The sequence below is a fragment of the Zea mays genome, chromosome 8, assembly GCF_902167145.1.
Source record: "Zea mays cultivar B73 chromosome 8, Zm-B73-REFERENCE-NAM-5.0, whole genome shotgun sequence".
NCBI classification, from domain to species: domain Eukaryota; kingdom Viridiplantae; phylum Streptophyta; class Magnoliopsida; order Poales; family Poaceae; genus Zea; species Zea mays.
The window spans coordinates 135,131,611-135,150,916 of record NC_050103.1 but is presented as its reverse complement, the minus strand read 5'-3'; the positions used below and the strand labels follow the sequence as shown (position 1 = coordinate 135,150,916).

At 47.5% G+C, this 19,306-nt stretch overlaps 3 protein-coding genes across 3 annotated transcripts; all 3 read left to right on the top strand.

The window, feature by feature from the left end:
• Window positions 1–5,498: 5,498 nt before the first annotated feature.
• Window positions 5,499–6,362, top strand: LOC103635938 (lipid phosphate phosphatase delta). The gene is made up of 3 exons (XM_020542341.1): window positions 5,499–5,836; window positions 6,003–6,098; window positions 6,214–6,362. The coding sequence occupies exons 1-3, from the start codon at window positions 5,783–5,785 to the stop codon at window positions 6,334–6,336; spliced, it is 273 nt and encodes a 90-aa protein (XP_020397930.1). The 5' UTR covers window positions 5,499–5,782; the 3' UTR covers window positions 6,337–6,362.
• Window positions 6,363–8,252: 1,890 nt separating this feature from the next.
• On the top strand, window positions 8,253–9,119 carry LOC100501334 (disease resistance protein Pik-2). Its single transcript, XM_020542283.3, has one exon. It carries the CDS (start codon window positions 8,639–8,641, stop codon window positions 9,077–9,079), a length of 441 nt encoding a protein of 146 aa, XP_020397872.2. The 5' UTR covers window positions 8,253–8,638; the 3' UTR covers window positions 9,080–9,119.
• Window positions 9,120–13,505: 4,386 nt separating this feature from the next.
• LOC118473142 (disease resistance protein RGA4-like) lies at window positions 13,506–19,230 on the top strand. The gene has a single exon (XM_035961812.1). The coding sequence runs from the start codon at window positions 13,686–13,688 to the stop codon at window positions 16,971–16,973; it is 3,288 nt and encodes a 1,095-aa protein (XP_035817705.1). The 5' UTR covers window positions 13,506–13,685; the 3' UTR covers window positions 16,974–19,230.
• The last annotated feature ends 76 nt before the right edge of the window (window positions 19,231–19,306 follow it).

Below are 19,306 nucleotides of genomic sequence, written 5' to 3'. Positions count from 1 at the left end.
TATACTGAAATACCAGGTGTAAGCCGTTAGTTGAGCATCGGTTACTAATTAAGCCTGAATTGTGGCCATTCAAGCAAAGACCACTACCATTTTGTCCGGATTTATGCACAAGGATTAAGGACGACATTAACAGACTATTGGATGAGATTAAGGACAAGAGCTCATCTTTTCTTTTCTCAAGTGATACTGAGTCTCGCAAGGAACTCCACAACTTGGAGGCTCTTGTTCGCTTTACAAATCAATGGGAGTCTCAACTCCAAAGCTCAATGATCATAACACTACTTCACAACTTGTCTCTCAAGTGCACTAGCTCAAGGCAAGAGTACCACTAGCTTCTCTACCCAGTTGTGGCACTTGAATCACTTTTATGACTTGGATATGTTGCTCTATGCATATGACTTAGATATGTAACACACTGATTGGGTCGGCCCCAAGCCCTCACATAGCCGTTAGAATGCAATACCCAAAACTGCATTGTTTCGGGTGTCTCAAATGGTGCCTGGTCCGACGCAAATCATCTATCTCGTCAGTAGCCGTTATAGGAAAGTTGTTAGTTGTCAAAGTATATCGGACCGATACAGTGCACTACCAGACCCACCACGTAGGCACCACATCAGCCGACCGTTGGTCCATCCCATATAACCATTGGGTCTATTGTGGGTCCAGTGCTCAAGGACTGTGGTCCGGTGCGTGCGAACTACTTCTCTTCTTATCTCTACTACTACTTAATTGTGTAGTGTAGGCGTGCACAGGTGCTTGTTCTGCCGGTTCCCTCTGCCCACCCACCGCCCCTCTGCTCCCTGCCATCCATGCGACGCAGAGCCGCCATCCACGCCAATCCTGCGAACCGGAGCCCTAGCAGCGCGGCCGACGCACCCTCGATCCGAGATCCTCGATCCGCAATCTACGCTCCCCGCCATCAACGCTCCTCGATCTCTGCTCCCCGCCGTCAACGTGGCCGCCCCGTTCACCTTCCATCGACGGGATCGGTGTTGATGGCGGATCGGCGAGGGCGGTGGGTGGGGCGGCCCCGGATCCCAGGCTCCGTGCCCCGCCCGCGACCTCCCGCGATGCCCCCGCCCCCTGAGCCCCGAGAAGGGACGCGGTCGTTGAGGCCGTAGACGGAGGAGGAGGAGGCCGCAGCCGAGCATAGCCGTCGCGCCCGTCCTAGCCCGCCCCTTCCATCCTTGCCCGCGCTCCTCCAATCCACACACGCTACCATGCCACCGCATCCCGCCCTCCTTGGCCCTGATCTCCACCCCCAACCGATACCCGCCCTGGCCATAACCTCCACGCGATGCCCGCCCGCACATCCCCGTGATGCCCATGGAAGAGAGGAGGGAGATGGATCCGGTGACGCACGCCCACCGTGTCGCGTGGCTCCAACACGGCCTCCTCGTGCTCCTCCAAATCCACCCTGTCCGCCTCCACCTCGACGGGGACGCCGCCGTCCATCGTCCTACCACGGAGGACATTTGCTACTACCTCGATTGCCACCTCACCAGCATCAAGGCCACTCGGAACCTGGTACGCGCGCCCGAGGCGTCCTCCGCATGCATGCTCTTCTTCCGTGACCGTGCCGCAGGGGCTGGGGAGGGGTCCAACGCCACCGACCTGCCGTGGACGCCGCTGATGTGGTCCAGGGCCAAGTCCAGGTAGTAAGAGGCAGAGGTAGTCATCATCTTTTCTTTTATTTTCCCCCTCGGGATTCTGAGACCTCGCGCGGGCAAAGAGGGGCATGCGGCGGTAGGGCTGGAAAAAAAGCTCGAGCTCGATGAGCTGGCTCGGGCTCGCAGCAGCTCGGCTCGGCTCGGACCGGCTCGACGCTCAGAACGAGCCCGAGCCGAGCCTGTTTTTGTGGCTCGTGAAAAGAGCGAGCCAGCTCGGCTCGGCTCGGTGCAGCTCGCGAGCTGGCTCGTGGCTCGATCCAACAACAATTTGTTACATAAAATCTTAATTAGCATATAATATTAGTACAAAGTAGACAATAATTTATGTTATTTGAGATTACTATACAAAAATAATCTATTTTCTATATTATATTAGTGATATATCTATTTTACTAATTTAAAATATGTTATTTAAAATATTTTTAAGATTTTATATTATAATTTAGAGAACAGATTTAAATTTATAGTTGGGCTCGTTGGCTCGGCGAGCCGGCTCGCGAGCCTAGAGCGAGCCGAGCCGAGCCGCTTTTCCGAGCTCGCCGGATGAGCGAGCCGAGCCGAGCCGAGCTCGTTGCGTGAACGAGCCGCAACGAGCCGAGCCGAGCCGAGCTCGGCTTGGCTCGTTTCCACCCCTATGCGGCGGCCCGGGCACTGGGCGAGGTCTGGTGCCGGGGCTCCGGCCAACAGCGTGAAGCCAAGAGAAATCTCGGGCGGGTGAGCAGCCCAACAACAGCTCTCCACCTTTCTCACCCTTTCCTCCTGATATTTCCTCCTTTCTCCATCCCTTCCCCTGGCTTCACAGCTCTCCATGGTGAAGAGGGCGTCCACCGCGATGGCTACGACGACGGCGGTGGAGCGGCTTGGCGCTCCCAACAGGTACGAGCCATTCTCTTCCTGCATTATTTTTCTTATTTTTTTGTTTCTGTTTATGCTGCAAGAATACATGGTCCAATCAGAATCGTCAAACTTTATATTTCGTAAAAACGCAATTAGAACAACACCGTTCCCTACTTTATTATTATAGAGAATCATGTGACAACAGTTGACAATCTTATGTTTTTTTCCTTAATTTTCTATTAGTTAGCAGCAGACCCATTTGATGACACTACACTAAGCAACTTGATTCTGGTAGTGAGATCTAGCATTGCACAGTGCCCATTGTTTATGTGTTTTTTATATTGAAGCTCAATGTCATTACAATAATATGATATAACTAGGTATATACCCGTGCGTTGCTACGAAAACAATATAATAAAATACAATGGGCGCCAGGGCAGGAGGCAGCCGGGACCCCGCGGCAAGGGACGACGTTTGGTCGCACGACTAGACATTGTATGCTAGATCTCCCCATTGCCAAGAGGCAATTCCTTGAAAAATGTCGTGCCATGTTAGCATGATAGAGGAACATGAGTTGTGTAGCACAGTTGAGTTCACATTTTCTAGCTAATGTTACTTGACTGTCTTTTTTATAGTTGCTTTTCCCCCTATTAATTCATGCTCTTTGTAGTTTGTAGACGCATTCACTCTGAAGAAAGAGGTAGCTACAGGTGTTGATGTCATGGTTGTCAGAGAGCTTAATGGAGGAAAATCTAATTGAATTTCGATAAAACACGAACTGCCATGGTTTTAGTTTCAACACCAATATAATGTTTGGTTGTTTATTCTAATGAAACTCGAGGTAATAAAAGATAGCATTATCGACTAAGTAATACACTGCACATAGATTTTTATCATACGTCAACCGAGCAAGTTTGGGAGATAGCTGCCCCATTTCTCAGAGTTTTATTTACATTTTACTGACGAATGGGCATGTGTTGACGATGAACGGGCTCGCCAAGGACGTGCCGACGGTGAACGGGATGCACGAGGAGCCCACGACCGCACATCCCAGATTGCTCATGCAGCCCACTGTGCATCTGAAAAGTGAGTATTGAAAACCTGGATATTCCATCGGGCTTATGTTTCAAACAAAAACTAATTGGTGCTTTCCTTTTTTTGTGGAAGCATGATCTAATAGAGAATGCTCATCCACATGTTCAACTGTTATTCATGCTTGATTCTGATGGTGCAAAATAAAACTTGGCTTACTATTACAAGTGGAACTAACAAGTCCATCATGGTTCAATGGTACAAGGTGTCTTCCTCTGAATTTACAAATGATATGAGCTTGAAGCCCTTACTTCATCAAAAGTTTCTAAGGTTATCAGTGAAGCCCTTACTTCACTGATGTCTGAATATCTGCTTGTGCTTCTAAATTGCATTTCCTTTATGCTCAGTCTCAATCATTGCAAAATAAAAATTGGCTTACCTGATCCAACTGACAGTAAATGTAAATCAGTCAGCATTGAAAACAAAAATTAGTTTGTAAGTAACAATTCATTTAGCAACAACATATATTTATCCTGCTACAGTTAGATCTGTAATCATATTTGGGTGACTGCTACAGTTAATACTCCCTTCATATTTCCTATTTATTCATCTGCCTTAACCCTTCATATTTCCTATTTATTCATCTGGGATGTGCGGTCGTGGAATATTATTTTTTTGATTTCATACTTGAGATCACATTTATCCTGATATAGTATTTTTTGAATTGATACTAAAGAGCCTCACTTGTATACATTCTCATTCAAGAACGGCCAGTTGCTGTAGATTTTGTACATACTTTCATGCAGTTGTATATCTGTATGGATTTTTTGTTTCCTTTCATTCATTTTTGGGATATCTTTATTATACAACTTTCTGATCTAATTGTCATTTTATTGTTTGGTTTTGTTTATGCTATGATTATTGTCATTAACTAGGGAGACTCGAGGTCGGTCCTCTTACACTTGCTCTTCTTATATCTATATTTTGTTTTGCAAAATTGACATCTGATTTTATGGGATTATTTAGGTTACTGAGATCTTCAACTTTTCCCAAGATGATTTGTTAACTGAAGACATGATGATACTTGACACACATGGTGAAGTTTTCATTTGGATTGGTCAGTATGTGGAATCAAAAGAGAAACAAAAGGCATTTGACATTGGCCAGGTATCAACTGAAGCCCTGACTTTATTCAAGTAGTCAGTTCCTGTTACCGGTGCTGGAGGCCTGTGAACTGTGCGGTCTGTGAACTGTGCGGTGCTGTGAACTGAAACGGTCTGTGAACTGCGCGGTGCTGGAGGCCTGTCACCGGTGGATGCAAGTGCTGGGAGGGAGGACGTGGAGACGCTGGCGCAATGCCAGCGGATGATTGCGTGCGGGGAGTGGCTACCGCTGGCCGTGGCCTATGACCACGTGGAAGGGTCCACCATGGAGGCCGGTGGGATGCAGGTGCTTGTTGATCAGGTTGGTTCTACAATTCTATTTAGCAAATCTATGGTTTTGCAATTCTATTATTTATGATCCTACGATTTGCAATCCTACCATTTCAGTTTGGATGCCATTAATGAAGTTGTCTGTTTTGCAATAACTATGTGGAGCGGTTTGATCATCACTGTCCATGGGTCGGCCGGTGCATAGGACTGGTAAGGTTCTCAAGATTACTAGCTGTTTTACTGGAAATTTGTACACCAAAACTTCTGTAAGCTTGGAAATTTGTCTTGCTCGATTCTTCGCTTTGAGTTTCTCTAGAACCTTGGAATCTGTCTTTTGATAATGCAAGTTGTACAATATTAGCTGCAGATTAGGAGCCAGTCTAATCTTGTGGGTACTTGTTCCTCAGATGATGGCAGTTACCGAGTCATCAAGATTTCACGTGTCATTAAAGAAGGATGATGTGTACATAAGAAGGCTCATCATAAATTAGGTGTTGCCACCGTCTGCGTCCTTCTGCAAATTCTGTGCTGCAAAATGGAGGGTAAGCAAACTTCTGTTGTTCTAGCTACCCAATATTGCCCATGAATTGCACAAGTCTACTGTCGACTTTTGTTTGGTCTGAGAAATCATCGACTTTTGTTTGTTCTAGCTATCCATGCTGTTGGAAATGCATCTTCCAAAGTCAATTTAGGTGACCTGAAACGATTATATGCAGCACACAGAATTATATAAGATGGTTGCAATCTTTCTTGTTCTCTCCTTGTTTCTGAATTGAATTAACCTATCTGGTCTTTTGTAGTGGAGAATTCATGCTTGGACTTGTTCTTCAAATCAACTGCTACCATGAATTAACTTCGGTGCTGGTAGGATTAACTTGCTTAGTAAATTTAAGATGAACCTGACTAAGGTTCATTCTCTTACTGTCTTACATCAAACTTGAATGGAATGGTTGTCTTGTAAAAAACTACGATGTTTTAGTTTCGTAGGTTTAATTGTCTTCGGTGTTTCTCATGTGTTGAATCATTGCAGAAGTTGGAGCACAAGATGCTGGACAATTTCTTCTCTGTGTTGTCATGTGTTATCTTCGTGCCCTTCTACACGGGATTCCTCCCTCTCCTGTTCTGGGTATGCCTTCTCTCTCATGTCCCACTGGTTTTATTGCCTTGCTTTCTGTATTCTCGGTACTAATTCCCTTTGATCCTAAATTCTTTTTTTTTTGAAAAAAATCTATATCTTGCAGAGTGGACACGGCAGGCTGGCTAGGCAGATGACCCTCCTCATGGCTTTCTATGACTACCTCGGCAACTCTGTCAAGGTTTTGCCATCTGCTTGTATACAATTGAAGGTACACGCTTTAGTTTAATCACTGACACTCTCGATCTTTCTGAACGCAGGATATGGTGTCAGCCCCTCGGCCATGCTCTCTGCCCATTAGAAGAGTGACAACTATAGAAGATGAGAAGGAAAATGCCATATAATATGGGCTACCGTCATCGCATGCTCTCAACACTGTTTGTTTGACGGGGTATGTATGTTCCTGCTCTTATTTCGGTAGGGGAAGCTTAAAAGGAATTGTTGGCTGATGCTGCTTTTTGATCAATGCAGATATTTGTTACACTATGTCCTGACATACGGAGAACATGGCAGTCTTACAGTTGCTGCGGGTTTATCTCTAGCTCTCTTACCCCAAATTTGCTGCGGGTTTTCCAGCAGTGATCCCTGTTGGTGTTCAGCCAAGGAATTGGAGATTGGTGATTTTGGTTATGCATGGTCGTTTGAATTTTTTTTATGTTGTAACCCATACCGTGAATTGTTGTGAGTTGATTGAGCTTTAAAGGAATTGCAGAATCTTGAGTTAGCCAGTTCATTTTTCTTTTTGAGTAACGGGTGAAACTGGGGCATGAATATGGTAGTTGGCTCCCACGCAGTGTTCTATGGTGTTTTCCCTACTCACATCTTTCATATAACAGCTGTAGGAAACTAGACATGTCTTGTGAAGCACAATTTTGTTTGTGAGCTCCTCGTTTGTTGATCTAGTGATGTAACTATTGATACTTGATAACCTATTGCTGGTCATATAATTTTGATTCTAATCCAGTGATGAAAAGCTAAAATCATCCAGCTGTCGTTCTTTGATTACCCTGAGATGGTAAATATGCACAAATATACTTAAGTTTATCTGCAGAGAGCATCGTTATCAAACAAAAATATGGGGTGGATCTACCAATGTGGCCAGGCATGGAAGCTGCCCATAGCACTGCCGCCATATAGTTGACAACGATGACCGACACTGTAGATTCCATTCTCTGTGTGTACACCAAGGTATCGATGTCTCGTCTCGGACCACAAGAGCATTTTTTCAATGTATCTGGCTTCAAAGTTAGTCTTTGATTATTATCTTTCTCGCAACATAAGGGCAAACAACGTTTATATGTAGCAAACAAATACAGTTTGCAAACGTTTTAGGAACATGTTTTTACAATAAAGATATACTTATAGTTTCACCAATGGATGGCCAAAAAATACAACCTTTTAGTTCAGGAAATATAGAACAACAGCAAGTAGATTTTGATAAATCCATTAGAATCTCAATATAAATATAGAATATCGACGTCTATTCTTTTAATGTTTAATCCTCTATTCGCAATAGTTAAAAAAAGCTATTGCTATGATTGTAACAAATTTATTAACGTAGGAATTCAATATTACAATAGTGCCAAAATGGATTGTTCGAAGGAGAAAAATCAAGTACAAATTGACAACCAATTGGACAAGCATGCAGTGGTTGATAATGAATCAACTCTTAATGCAAACATCCTTAACATGCTAATAGACTATAGAATAACAATTAGTGCTTTTGCATATCAGTGTATTCTATCATGTCGATTCCGTAGCAACGCACGGGCATATACCTAGTTATTCTTAAAAAACAGCTTCTCTAGTAAACAAGTCTGGTGCGCCAAAGCCTTCTGCGCCCAATTCACCCTCTCTAATACTTTGGTCCGGTGCACACTAATAGTCACCCCGCCAAAATGTAGTTTTTGTCTCTCTAAGCTATCAAAAGTAAAAATAAGGGCTTAATTTGGGGGCTCTACTAGAATTGCTCTAAAAGAGATTAAAAAATATCGATATTTTATGTTATTAAACAAGTAACATTGGATTTTTAATATATGTTTTCATTGTACGTTTACTTTTTGTCATTAATATTAATATTTTTTTCTTATATATTTAATTAAATTTTATATATTTTAATTTAAAATGATTTTTTGGATGGGGAGGTAGTAACTAGCCAAGGCCGAGCAATTTGCTTTACGAGTACTATATATTATGTTATATTACTAGAAGCACAAGTACTTAGGAAAGGTATATGTGTGACCCTGTTCTCCACGGCATTCTGCACGAAAGCAGAAAAAAGAAAAAGAGCAGGCGATATTATTATTTAAAATATGATAATATTACTTTGATATATACGTACTTATGTAGAATATTGCCGGGTTGCAATGCAAGAGCTATCCTTGCCAGAATGCCAAGTTACCCAGCAACACATGCTGGCATGCATGCAAAAAGTTCCATTTGTAATGTAAACGTACTGAGAAGAGCAAGAAGCCACACGCTAAGCCAGCAGCTGCCGGCGAGCCGGGCGGCGGAGAGAGTGCCGGGCGGCGATGGCTGAGCTCGCGTCGGGCGCCGTGAGCTCGCTGCTGGGCGTGATCGGGAACGAGGCGCGGCTGCTGCGCGGCGTCCGTGGCGACGTGCAGTTCATCAAGGAGGAGATGGAGAGCATGAACAGCTTCTTGGTGCACCTGGCCCGCACGTCGCACACCGGCGGCGAGCACGGCGTGCAGGTGCGCACGTGGATGAACCAGGTCCGTATCCTCGCCAACGACTGCAACAACTGCATCGACAAGTACGTGTACCGCGGCAACCCCGACGTGCACCTCCGCAGGAGCGGCCTCTTGCGCTACCTCCTGTGGCCTCCATGGTTTGTGAGGAAGATGTTCGCGCAGCACGACGCCGCCGGCCAGCTGCGGGTGCTCAAGGACCGGGCGCGGGAGGTCGGCGAGCGGAGGATGCGGTATGACGTGAAGGTCCTGTTGAATAATTAGACAAATTCCAATCTAAATTCCGAATATAAATCATGACCAAATCAGAAGAACTGAAATAAAAGCCAAATCAGATGATGCGTACTGATTAGACTTACTGATTGTTGGCGCGCGCCAGGATCAGCTGAGTCGACGATGTCAGAAGATCACGAGCAGTCGCGTGAAGACGCTTCCCAAAAACCTTATTCGCCCTCTCCCGGTGCAGGATCTAGAAGACGAAGGGTTCCGGAGACCTGCTCTCCTGATCGCAGATGCACCTCTGCGGTCGGGATGAAGGGAACTAAAAGGCGGCTCAGCTATGAAGAGAGGCGAAAGCGAATTGGGATCTGGGGATGATTTGGAGGCTGGCTGCCGGGCTCCTTTTATAGGGTCGAGTCCGCGACCCCCCGTGCTTATCCGCCCACGAAAATCTCGCAATCAGTTGAGATTTTGTAGCGATCGGTTAGGATAAGCGTAACAGCCAAGAAACCAAAAAATCAAACGGCAAAAGGTAGCCGCGCCCCCGCAAGGCGAGGGGCCGGATTTCGGCGGACCATTCACGCGCATGTCGTGCGCCCGCGCCCTTCGCCCCGCCCCGGCCCGGCCAGGCCAGGCCAGGCCAGGCGAGGCGAGCGAGCGCGCGCGCGCGTGTGGCTCTCCACACTCTCTCCTCTCATCCATGACTTGGTGAGTGAGTGTGGCTTCCATATTTAAGCTAGCTCTACTCCACAAGAGCTAGCAATATGGTGCTATTGGTTCCACCTATCCCTTTGCCATCCACTTATATGGGCTTTTGAGATTTTCCTGGAATTATTAGAAATTCTTAATTGGGCCAAGCCCATAAATCCTAACAATCCCCCACCAGATCTCAAATGCCCATCTGCAGTTTTCGCCACTGTTCACTACCGTTTAATATACTAGTTTTTTCAGCAGAGACTGTTAAGTTGAACTTCCGCCTAGAACTCCAAGTTACACCAACCCACAACTTGGACAATGGACTATGCCTTGAATTGCAAGTTTTGCGTGAATGGGTTTCACTTGAAGTCATGACCAGTACTTGGCTACCAGTAGTCCCCTTCTCGGGTGGAGCATATACGTCGTACTCCAAGGTCTCTTTATGAGTTTACTAGAGATCACCCAAATCTCATAGACTGCGACGTTAGACAGTCTAACTCATATAGGTGTGTTCTTTCAAAGAATGTTCTGCAGGACAACATCTTCGCTAATACAAGCCAACAGAACACATTAAGGCACAAAGCCAACCTGCCTTACAGCATTTGAGAGTATTGCATCTTTACTTAGAGAGGGTCAAAAGTTACTCTCCTCAGTTCACCAATGGCTTGTTCTTCCCAGGACCTAATTCACGGGATCTCCGATCACATAGACTGGGTTTCCACCATGGCAACTTTATTCGGGTCTCATACCCATCTCTCTCGATGCGATTTCTATCACATTACGTGGTAGTCCCTTGGTAAAAGGATCTGCCAGATTTTTATCTGTTGAAATATAAGTCACACTTATAACTCCGGAGTTTCTCAACTTTCTGACAGACTTCAATCGTCTTTTGACATGTCTTGATGACTTTCCATTATCCTTAGAACTCGTCACTTTAGCAATCACTGTCTGATTGTCACAGTTCATAAGGATAGCTGGTATTGGTTTCTCAACCACCGGCAAGTCCATCAAGAGTTCACGCAACCATTCTGCCTCAACGGTTGCTGTGTCAAGTGCAGCTAGCTCGGCTTCCATGGTTGACCTCGTCAAAATGGTCTGCTTGCATGACCTCCATGATACCGCACCTCCACCAATAGTAAAGACATAACCACTGGTGGCATAAAGCTCGTCTGCATCAGATATCCAGTTCGAATCACTATATCCTTCAAGTACTGCATGCTGACCAGAATAGTGAATTCCATAACTCATTGTACCTTGCAGGTAGCGCATAACCCGCTCAAGTGCATGCCAATGATCAGTCCCGGGGTTTGACATGAACCTACTCAATTTGCTCACAGCAAACGAGATATCGGGCCTTGTTGCACCAGCAAGATACATGAGTGAACCGACAATCTGAGAGTATCTCAATTGGTCTAAACCAATTCTCTTGTTCTTTCGCAGTGTCACACTGGGATCATAAGGTGTTGGAGAAGGTTTGCACTCAGAGAAGCCAAATCGCTTCAAAACCTTTTCAACATAGTGAGATTGCGAGAGAGTAATCCCACCATCTGCCTTAATCAGCTTGATGTTTAGAATCACATCAGCTTCTCCCAGATCTTTCATATCAAAACTCTTTGATAGAAAAGACTTGACTTCATTGATCACACCAATGTTTGTGCCAAATATCAATATATCATCAACATATAAGCACAATATAACTCCTTCGCCCCCACCACAGCGATAATATACACACCTGTCTGCCTCATTAATGGCAAAGCCTGCAGACGTTAGAGTAGTGTCAAACTTCTCATGCCACTGCTTTGGTGCTTGCTTCAGACCATACAAAGATTTCAATAACTTGCACACCTTGCTTTCTTGACCCTTTACTACAAATCCATCAGGCTGTTCCATATAGATTTCCTCGTCCAGCTCTCCATTAAGAAAAGCTGTCTTTACATCCATCTGATGAACAAGGAGACCATACGAGGCAGCCAAAGAAAGTAGTACTCGAATAGTGGTCATTCTAGCAACAGGTGAGTAAGTATCAAAGAAGTCTTCTCCTTCTTTCTGAGTATAGCCTTTAGCCACAAGCCTAGCCTTGTACTTTTCAATTGTACCATCAGGCTTGAGCTTCTTTTTAAACACCCACTTACAACCCACGGGTTTGCATCCATAGGGTCGATCAGTGACTTCCCACGTACCATTTGAAAGAATAGAGTCCATCTCATTATGAACTGCTTCTTTCCAATCATCTGCATCTGGAGATGCAAATGCTTCTGGAATGGTAGTAGGAGTATCGTCCACAAGGTACACAATGAAATCATTACCAAAGAATTTTTCAACCCTTTGTCTCTTGCTCCTTTTAGGAGCATCATTGTCATCCTCCTCTAGGACAATTTCATGTGGCTGTTCAAAACTCTCAATAGGTGTATTATGTTCAGGAATTATCTCAGAAGAGTATCTAGAATTGCTATGAATGTCTTTCATTGGAAATATATGCTCAAAGAAAGTAGCATCACGTGATTCCATAATAGTATCAACATACACATCAGGAACTTCAGATTTAACTACTAAAAATCTATATGCTATGCTACACGAAGCATATCCAAGAAAGACACAATCCACTGTCCTTGGACCAAGCTTGCGCTTTTTATTAATTGGTACATTGACTTTCGCCATGCACCCCCAAGTGCGCAAGTATGAAAGTGATGGTTTTCTCCCAACCCACTTCTCATAAGGGGTTTTCTCTTCTTTGCCCATAGGAATTCTATTCAGAACATGACATGAAGTCAGGACTGCCTCCCCCCACCATGCCTTAGATAAACCACAAGTGTCTAACATGGCATTCACCAGGTCAGTCAACGTACGGTTTTTCCTTTCAGCAATCCCGTTTGACTCGGGTGAATAGGGAGGAGTCCTCTCATGAATAATGCCATGTTCTGCACAGAAATCGTCAAAGACTTTGGGAAAGAACTCGCCACCACGATCTGATCTAAGACGTTTGATCTTTCTCTCTAGTTGGTTTTCAACTTCAGCCTTATAGATTTTAAAGTAGTCTAAAGCCTCATCTTTAGTTTTTAGCAAGTATACATAGCAAAATCTAGACGCATCATCAATCAATGTCATGAAGTATCTCTTACCACCTTTTGTCAACACACCATTCATCTCACAAAGATCAGAATGTATGAGTTCTAGTGGTGTCAGGTGTCTCTCCTCAGCAGCCTTATGAGGCTTTCGAGGTTGCTTCGACTGCACACAACTATGGCACTTAGAACCTTTGACTATGGTGATATTCGGAATTAAACTCATGGTTGCAAGCCGAGACATAGAGCCAAAATTAATATGACACAAACGAGAATGCCAAATACTCGCAAGATCATCAACATTTGCACAAATATGGTTCACAGACTTATTATTGAAATCTAACAAAGAAAAGCGGAACATTTGCAAGGCGAGGGGCCGGATTTCGGCGGACCATTCACGCGCATGTCGTGCGCCCGCGCCCTTCGCCCCGGCCCGGCCAGGCCAGGCCAGGCCAGGCGAGGCGAGGCGAGCGAGCGCGCGCGCGCGTGTGGCTCTCCACACTCTCTCCTCTCATCCATGACTTGGTGAGTGAGTGTGGCTTCCATATTTAAGCTAGCTCTACTCCACAAGAGCTAGCAATATGGTGCTATTGGTTCCACCTATCCCTTTGCCATCCACTTATATGGGCTTTTGAGATTTTCCTGGAATTATTAGAAATTCTTAATTGGGCCAAGCCCATAAATCCTAACAGGTCCTGTCCCCGCTCCTCCCGCCCCCGGCGGAGGAGGGGGCGCTGACGACGGAGGCTGCCTATGCCGCCGGCGACGAAGACGACGACCAACCTGATGCCGATGGGTCGGCGTTGGCAAGTCATCGAAGAGCAGTCCTATTCAAGCATAGGGCTCTGGACGACTACTTCCAGGGGAAGCTAGTCGAGTGGACGGAGCAAGTGATGGAGAGAGGCGACGTCATGCACTCCGCCGCCGTCGTGGCGCCGGAGGCAGACCAGGAGGTCATCGCTCTCGCACGCAGGGCCTTGGCCCAGGGGCATCGCAGCGTCTTGGTGGACATTCCGCAGGTGCACATGGATTTCGAGCCGCTGCGGCCCCAGGAGATCCTCTACTACATCCTGTGCCAGCTCCAGCAGGATCGAGCGTCATCGCCGCCGCAACTCGGGTCGTTAGAAGGAAGCCCAGACACATTGGTGAAGCAGTATCTCCTCTACAGAAGCAAACGGGAGATCAGCCATGGAAAAGAGAGTCTACTCGGCGAAACTGAGATCCAGCAGGACATTCAGAATGTGATGGGCAAGCTTGACGAGGTGAAGAGGGGCATTCAAGATGAGCAACTTCTGTTGCAGCTGCTGGAAGGGATCAGGGACGTCAAGGAGCTGGAAGAGAAGCCCATATCCGTGCTCTTCGAGCTGCTGGTGCTGCAACAGCAAGCTGCCCGGCGAGACCAAGCGAGGGGCAAAGCCATGCGCAAACTGGCAGCATGGCACGCCCACATCCTCCGGATAACAGCAGAGAGTCTCAAGAAGTACATAGAGGCAGAGCATCTGCCGCAACAGGAGGCGGAGAAGAAGACGGCCAAGAAGTTTGATTTCTATGATGCAAGATATGGATATGTCATACACAAGGTGTTTGCAACGAAGGCCAGCAACAGCAAAAGGCGCCATGGGCATGTCAAGATCCAAGGCATGATCAGCAAAGTCCCACAAGATGTTGCCACCGAAACCGAGGAGAAGATCGATGAGATCAAGAAGACGGTCCAAGAGCAGATGGAAACGGGGTGGATCGTACGCAAGATCATCGAGAATCACTTCGAGGACGACAAGAGGCCTCTGGTTGTTATCCTCAGAATCGGCGACAAGATCTATGAATCCAACTGGGACGAGAATAGATACGCTTTCACCCGCCTGGAGAAACATGTTGCCGGTGTACTGACCGTCACCACCACAAGGAGCACCCAGCAGGCCAAAGAAAGCCTCCGGCAGCAGGAGCTTATAGACAGCTTCCGACAAGGGGAGCCTCTGGACTATTCCCTTGCTGGCCTCTACCATGACATTGTGCTCCAGTTTACAAGCCATCTCATGAGTGAAGACAAGAACGAAGAATACAGCGATCCCCAGATCATCCGTGACATCCTGGGGGAGTGCGAGCAGTTCGAGTTCTGCATGAAGATCTTGGCGCATTCTTTCTACGCCAGACCCAAACGGAGCAACCAAGAACTGACCAAGCTGCGCGACAGCCTTCAGGCAGTTTCCCCCAAGTCGTTCGAAGGCGTTGCTGCCAAGATGCTCAAGTTCTCCTACAATGACCTGCCCAAAGAGTACAAGTCCTGCTTGCTGTACCTGGCCATCTTCCCTCCAGGACGCAGCATCAGGAGGTCGACGCTGGTAGCACGGTGGGTTGTCGAAGGTCTGATCAACCGGGATGATTGGAACGCCGCGGTTCGTCAGTCCGATCGATGTTTCGAAGCCCTCATCGACCGGGGGCTTGTCGATCCTGCTGAGATCAGTGGTACCGGGAAGGCCAAGAGCTGCATCGTGGGCAATCGGGTTCATGGATTCATTACCATGATCGCCAAGAAACAGCACATAGTGGAGACTCGCCTGTCACAGCACTTGGCCCAGCACTTCTCCATTTTCAGTGACGTCCGACTCCGCGCCTCCGAGAAGATCCGAGATTTCCTGCAAGTTCTCCCCAAACAGTACCACTTTTCCCGGCTCAAGGTGCTAGATCTAGAAGGCTGCAAGTGTGTTGGTACGAAGAACACGAGTTACCTCAAGGACGTCTGCTGCAACCTGCTACTGCTCAAGTACCTGAACCTAAGGAGCACAAATGTTACGCAGCTGCCAGGAGAAATCAACCGCCTCCACGAGCTGGAAGTACTGGATATCCGCCACAACAATGTGCACAAGACTGCAACGAGATACCTCCGGCTCCTAAAGCTGAAGCGGCTGCTGGCTGGTTGCATTGACGACCCAACTCTACCAAGTGTCGAGCTTCCTGAAAAGATTGGGAAAATGGAAGGCATGGAGGTATTGCTTGGTGTCATGCCGCGTCATAAGAAAGATCTGAAAAGAGGATTTCCTGTATGCCTGAGGAAGCTTGGTGTGGTTATCAACAAGGATAGTTACCTCCAGCCCTTGCTTAAGGCAATCGATGACTTGCATGAGAACCTCCGGTCTCTGTCAATCACTCTTCCTATTGTCAGAGGTGAGGCCACGCCACCCAAAAGAAACTCACAACCATCAGCTCATAGCCTTGAACGTACGCTGGACCAACTTGAGAGCCTAAGCATAAGTGGAATCACACAGATGGGGTGGCAGCTTCTTCCATTGCTGACTGAAAAAAGTAATCAGCTGACAAAGGTGACTCTAAGAAGCACCATGCTGAAGCAGGACGGTCTGGAGGTCCTCGCCCATCTGCCAAAACTACACTATCTCAAGCTCCGGCACGAGGCATACAAGGACACTGAGCTCACCTTCAAGGAGGACGAATTCAAATATCTCAAGTGCTTTCTTGTTGAGGGTTCCAATATGACCCACATCATCTTTGCTCATGGAGCGACCCCTATGCTTGAGAAGATGCTTTTGCCCGTCACCGCCAGCCTAAAGCTTTCTGGAGTTGAGAACCTTGAGAAACTGGAGGAGCTTGAGCTCAGAAACAGCACCACCACCACCACCACCACTTCCATTGACAACAAGAACACGCTGGGTTCATTGCTTGAGCAGGGTAGGCGAATAACCAAGGTGACTCTCCGTGGTAAAATGCTAGAGCAAGATGATCTACAAATCCTTGGCAAGAAGCCATCCATACGCTGTTTGGTTCTCTTGGACACGTTCACTGACCAAACGGAGCTTGCCTTCAAAGAAAATGAGTTCCTAAACCTCGACCTTCTTATCGTGGAGTGCTCCAAGAAAGCCAAGATCAGCTTCGCCGCCGGATCTTGTCCTAAGCTCGAGAAGCTCGTCACCAACATAGAGTCCCTCTCCGGCATCGGCAACCTTGTACGATTGAAGGAGCTCGAGCTCAAGGTCGAGGGTGACTCTGTCCCTGCAGAGGTAAAAGTAGCCGTCAACAGGCTTAAAGATAGACTCCATTTTACACACTACAAGTCAGAAAATCAAGACAAGGAAGAAGGGAACCAAGACGACGATGTCGGGAAATCCCCTTCATCCTTTTGGAAGAACAAGGGTTGGTGCCCATGTGGTTTGCGTTGCGCGTGCGTCTGATTACTTGTTGTTGTACATGTGTGCTCGAGCTTGACGGCAATGGTTGGTTGTGCCGATGATCTGTGTACTGTGTGGCTTTCCTCTGAACCCTTGCGTGCATGGGTTGATGTAATAAGTGCGTATGCTTGGCTTGTGTGCACATTTGACTTACTTATTAATGTCCCTTGTGCTATATTATATGGTTGGACTTCAAACTGCAAGAACACATGACAGGTTCAGAAAGGGAAAAAAAAAGATTGTAACTTGTCTACTGTGGAACAGGGGAGTAAGAAACAGGAACGAAAGACGGATGAACTAACTACTCGCCCCCAATCAATGAAAGAAGCAAGAACACAGGACGGATAGAAACCGAATGATCTGCACGGACAGCGGCACCGAGCAGTCTTATTAGGCGTGCGCGGAGGTCGAGACAGTGCGGCGCCACCACCTCCTCTTCCTCCAGCTCGTCCACCGCGGCGGCGTAGCTCAGTAGCGTCCGCCGTCGCCATCGTCGGAGCCTCGCTACGGCAGATTCGAGATTGGGGTAGCTGGGCCTGGGCAACTGGGACATCGACTCCATGGGCTGCACGCAGCCGTAAATGGGCCACCGGACACGAGGGCCAGAATACTCAAGCAAGCAAGATAGGCCGACAGTTGGCCGGAGATGCATCCTCGTCGTCAGCCATCACGGGCTGAGCATTTTATTTCTCAGTGACAGTGAGCGATTCATGCGTGGTGTTGGCTGCTGCGATTGCCGCCGCCGACCACGACGACGGCTCGGAGGAAGCCCTGGGAGCTGTGTGACTCTCTCTCGCTGTCACTCTCGTCAAGCAGACGAGCCAGCAAGCGGCGACCACGTCCAAAACGGCATGTGACGAGGCCTGCGTGGCACGCGCGTGCATGTCGGCATGTGGCGCCGGCACGCCGCCACAAATACCGACCAGCCACGCGTTCCTTGCGGACGCTTCGCTGCAGGATAAACAAGATCCTGTTCTCCCGTTGCTGTTTTGCTTGAACGAACCCTTTTCTTCCATCGGACGGAGTTGGGTCAAATAGGCTCCTGCTGAACCGACTGTCCAAACATGATGTTTTGCCCAATGGTGCCTTGACATGGACCCCCAAACCCAAAGTGTTGTTCCAGCAGCGCCATCAACATTTTTAAATACCTAGCAAAACTCTCGCGTCCACAACTACTCTATATCTCAACGCTATATAAACTATCATATTTTTAAATCAATATATATCACACACACACATCCACCGCGGCCCCACCATACACCTCATTTGTCCTTTTTTTTGGTACGGTACACCGGTGCAGTAGAAAAAAAGGCGTCAACTCCACGTTTGAGGTTGAAGAGGACCTACTGAAGACGAGTGCAATAAGGCGGCGCAGTAAATTGTTTCTGCAGTAAACTTTACAGTAGACGAGTGCGAACCTTACCTGGCTACACAAAATCACTAAAGCTAGGTGTCATCTCAAACGACATTTTCACTTCATATCGCATATTCTCCCAGACTCCTCTTGCTAGCTGCACGTGGGTGCGTGTGTGTGGGAGTGGGACCGTGGGACGGTCGGAAACCAGGCACGTGGTCGTGGTCGTAGAATCTTTACATTTACTTATTTATTTATTACCGCCGGCAGCGGTAATCACCAAATTTAGTTTCGTACTACTTTGTTTGCAAATCGATCGTGTACCGGTGTTAGCAGTAGTCTAGAAAATGAATTCAGTATAGTACTATACAAGTAGCTCAGGGTTCAGGGACCAGTAGCAAAGCTTCAAATCGACGAGCGTGTTTGGGTTTCAGAGCCAAGAGGATCAACGGATCAAGCAAAACTGTCTATTATTCTATCCGTATCTCGATCTCATTCCCGTGCCCGGGCTGTTGAGCTGATGCCACCTCGCTCAGCTAGCTGCCTAGCGCCACTGCCATGGCCGCCGCCCCCGGCTGCGTGCCTCCTCCGTCGACCCGCCGCAACTAGCAACGGTCAACCAAAGCTTTTTCCCTCCTCCGTGCCAGGCTGGTAGCTTAGCTAGGAGTAGGAACGCTGGCTGCGTCGCGCACAGCTGACCTGACACCAGCACAGCACAGCAGGAACGGCCGAACGTTTATTACAGCCCCATTGGGAACGAAACGGCCGAGATCCCGGCGACGTGACGTGCCAACGGAATCCACCGGCCGGCGACTTGGTTTACACGCTTGGCCGTTTGTTTGATCAGAGTGGGCAATCCGGCGGGCGGCGGCTGGGGGGATGGGCAACCGCGGTGCAGTGCAGTGCAGTCGGCGCCGCATTAGCTGGCCTGCCTCTCTGTCCGCGCCGCTGCCACGCCATGCCACGCTCGCGAGCGAGCATG

What these genes read in the sequence shown, in the direction of transcription:
- LOC103635938 (XM_020542341.1), top strand. Translation starts at nt 5,783, where the DNA reads ATGCTTGGACTTGTTCTTCAAATCAACTGCTACCATGAATTAACTTCG. An exon ending in ATGAATTAACTTCGGTGCTG is followed by an intron (nt 5,837 to 6,002) that starts GTAGGATTAACT and finishes GAATCATTGCAG; the next exon opens with AAGTTGGAGCACAAGATGCT. An exon ending in TCCTCCCTCTCCTGTTCTGG is followed by an intron (nt 6,099 to 6,213) that starts GTATGCCTTCTC and finishes TATATCTTGCAG; the next exon opens with AGTGGACACGGCAGGCTGGC.
- LOC100501334 (XM_020542283.3), top strand. Translation starts at nt 8,639, where the DNA reads ATGGCTGAGCTCGCGTCGGGCGCCGTGAGCTCGCTGCTGGGCGTGATC.
- LOC118473142 (XM_035961812.1), top strand. Translation starts at nt 13,686, where the DNA reads ATGGAGAGAGGCGACGTCATGCACTCCGCCGCCGTCGTGGCGCCGGAG.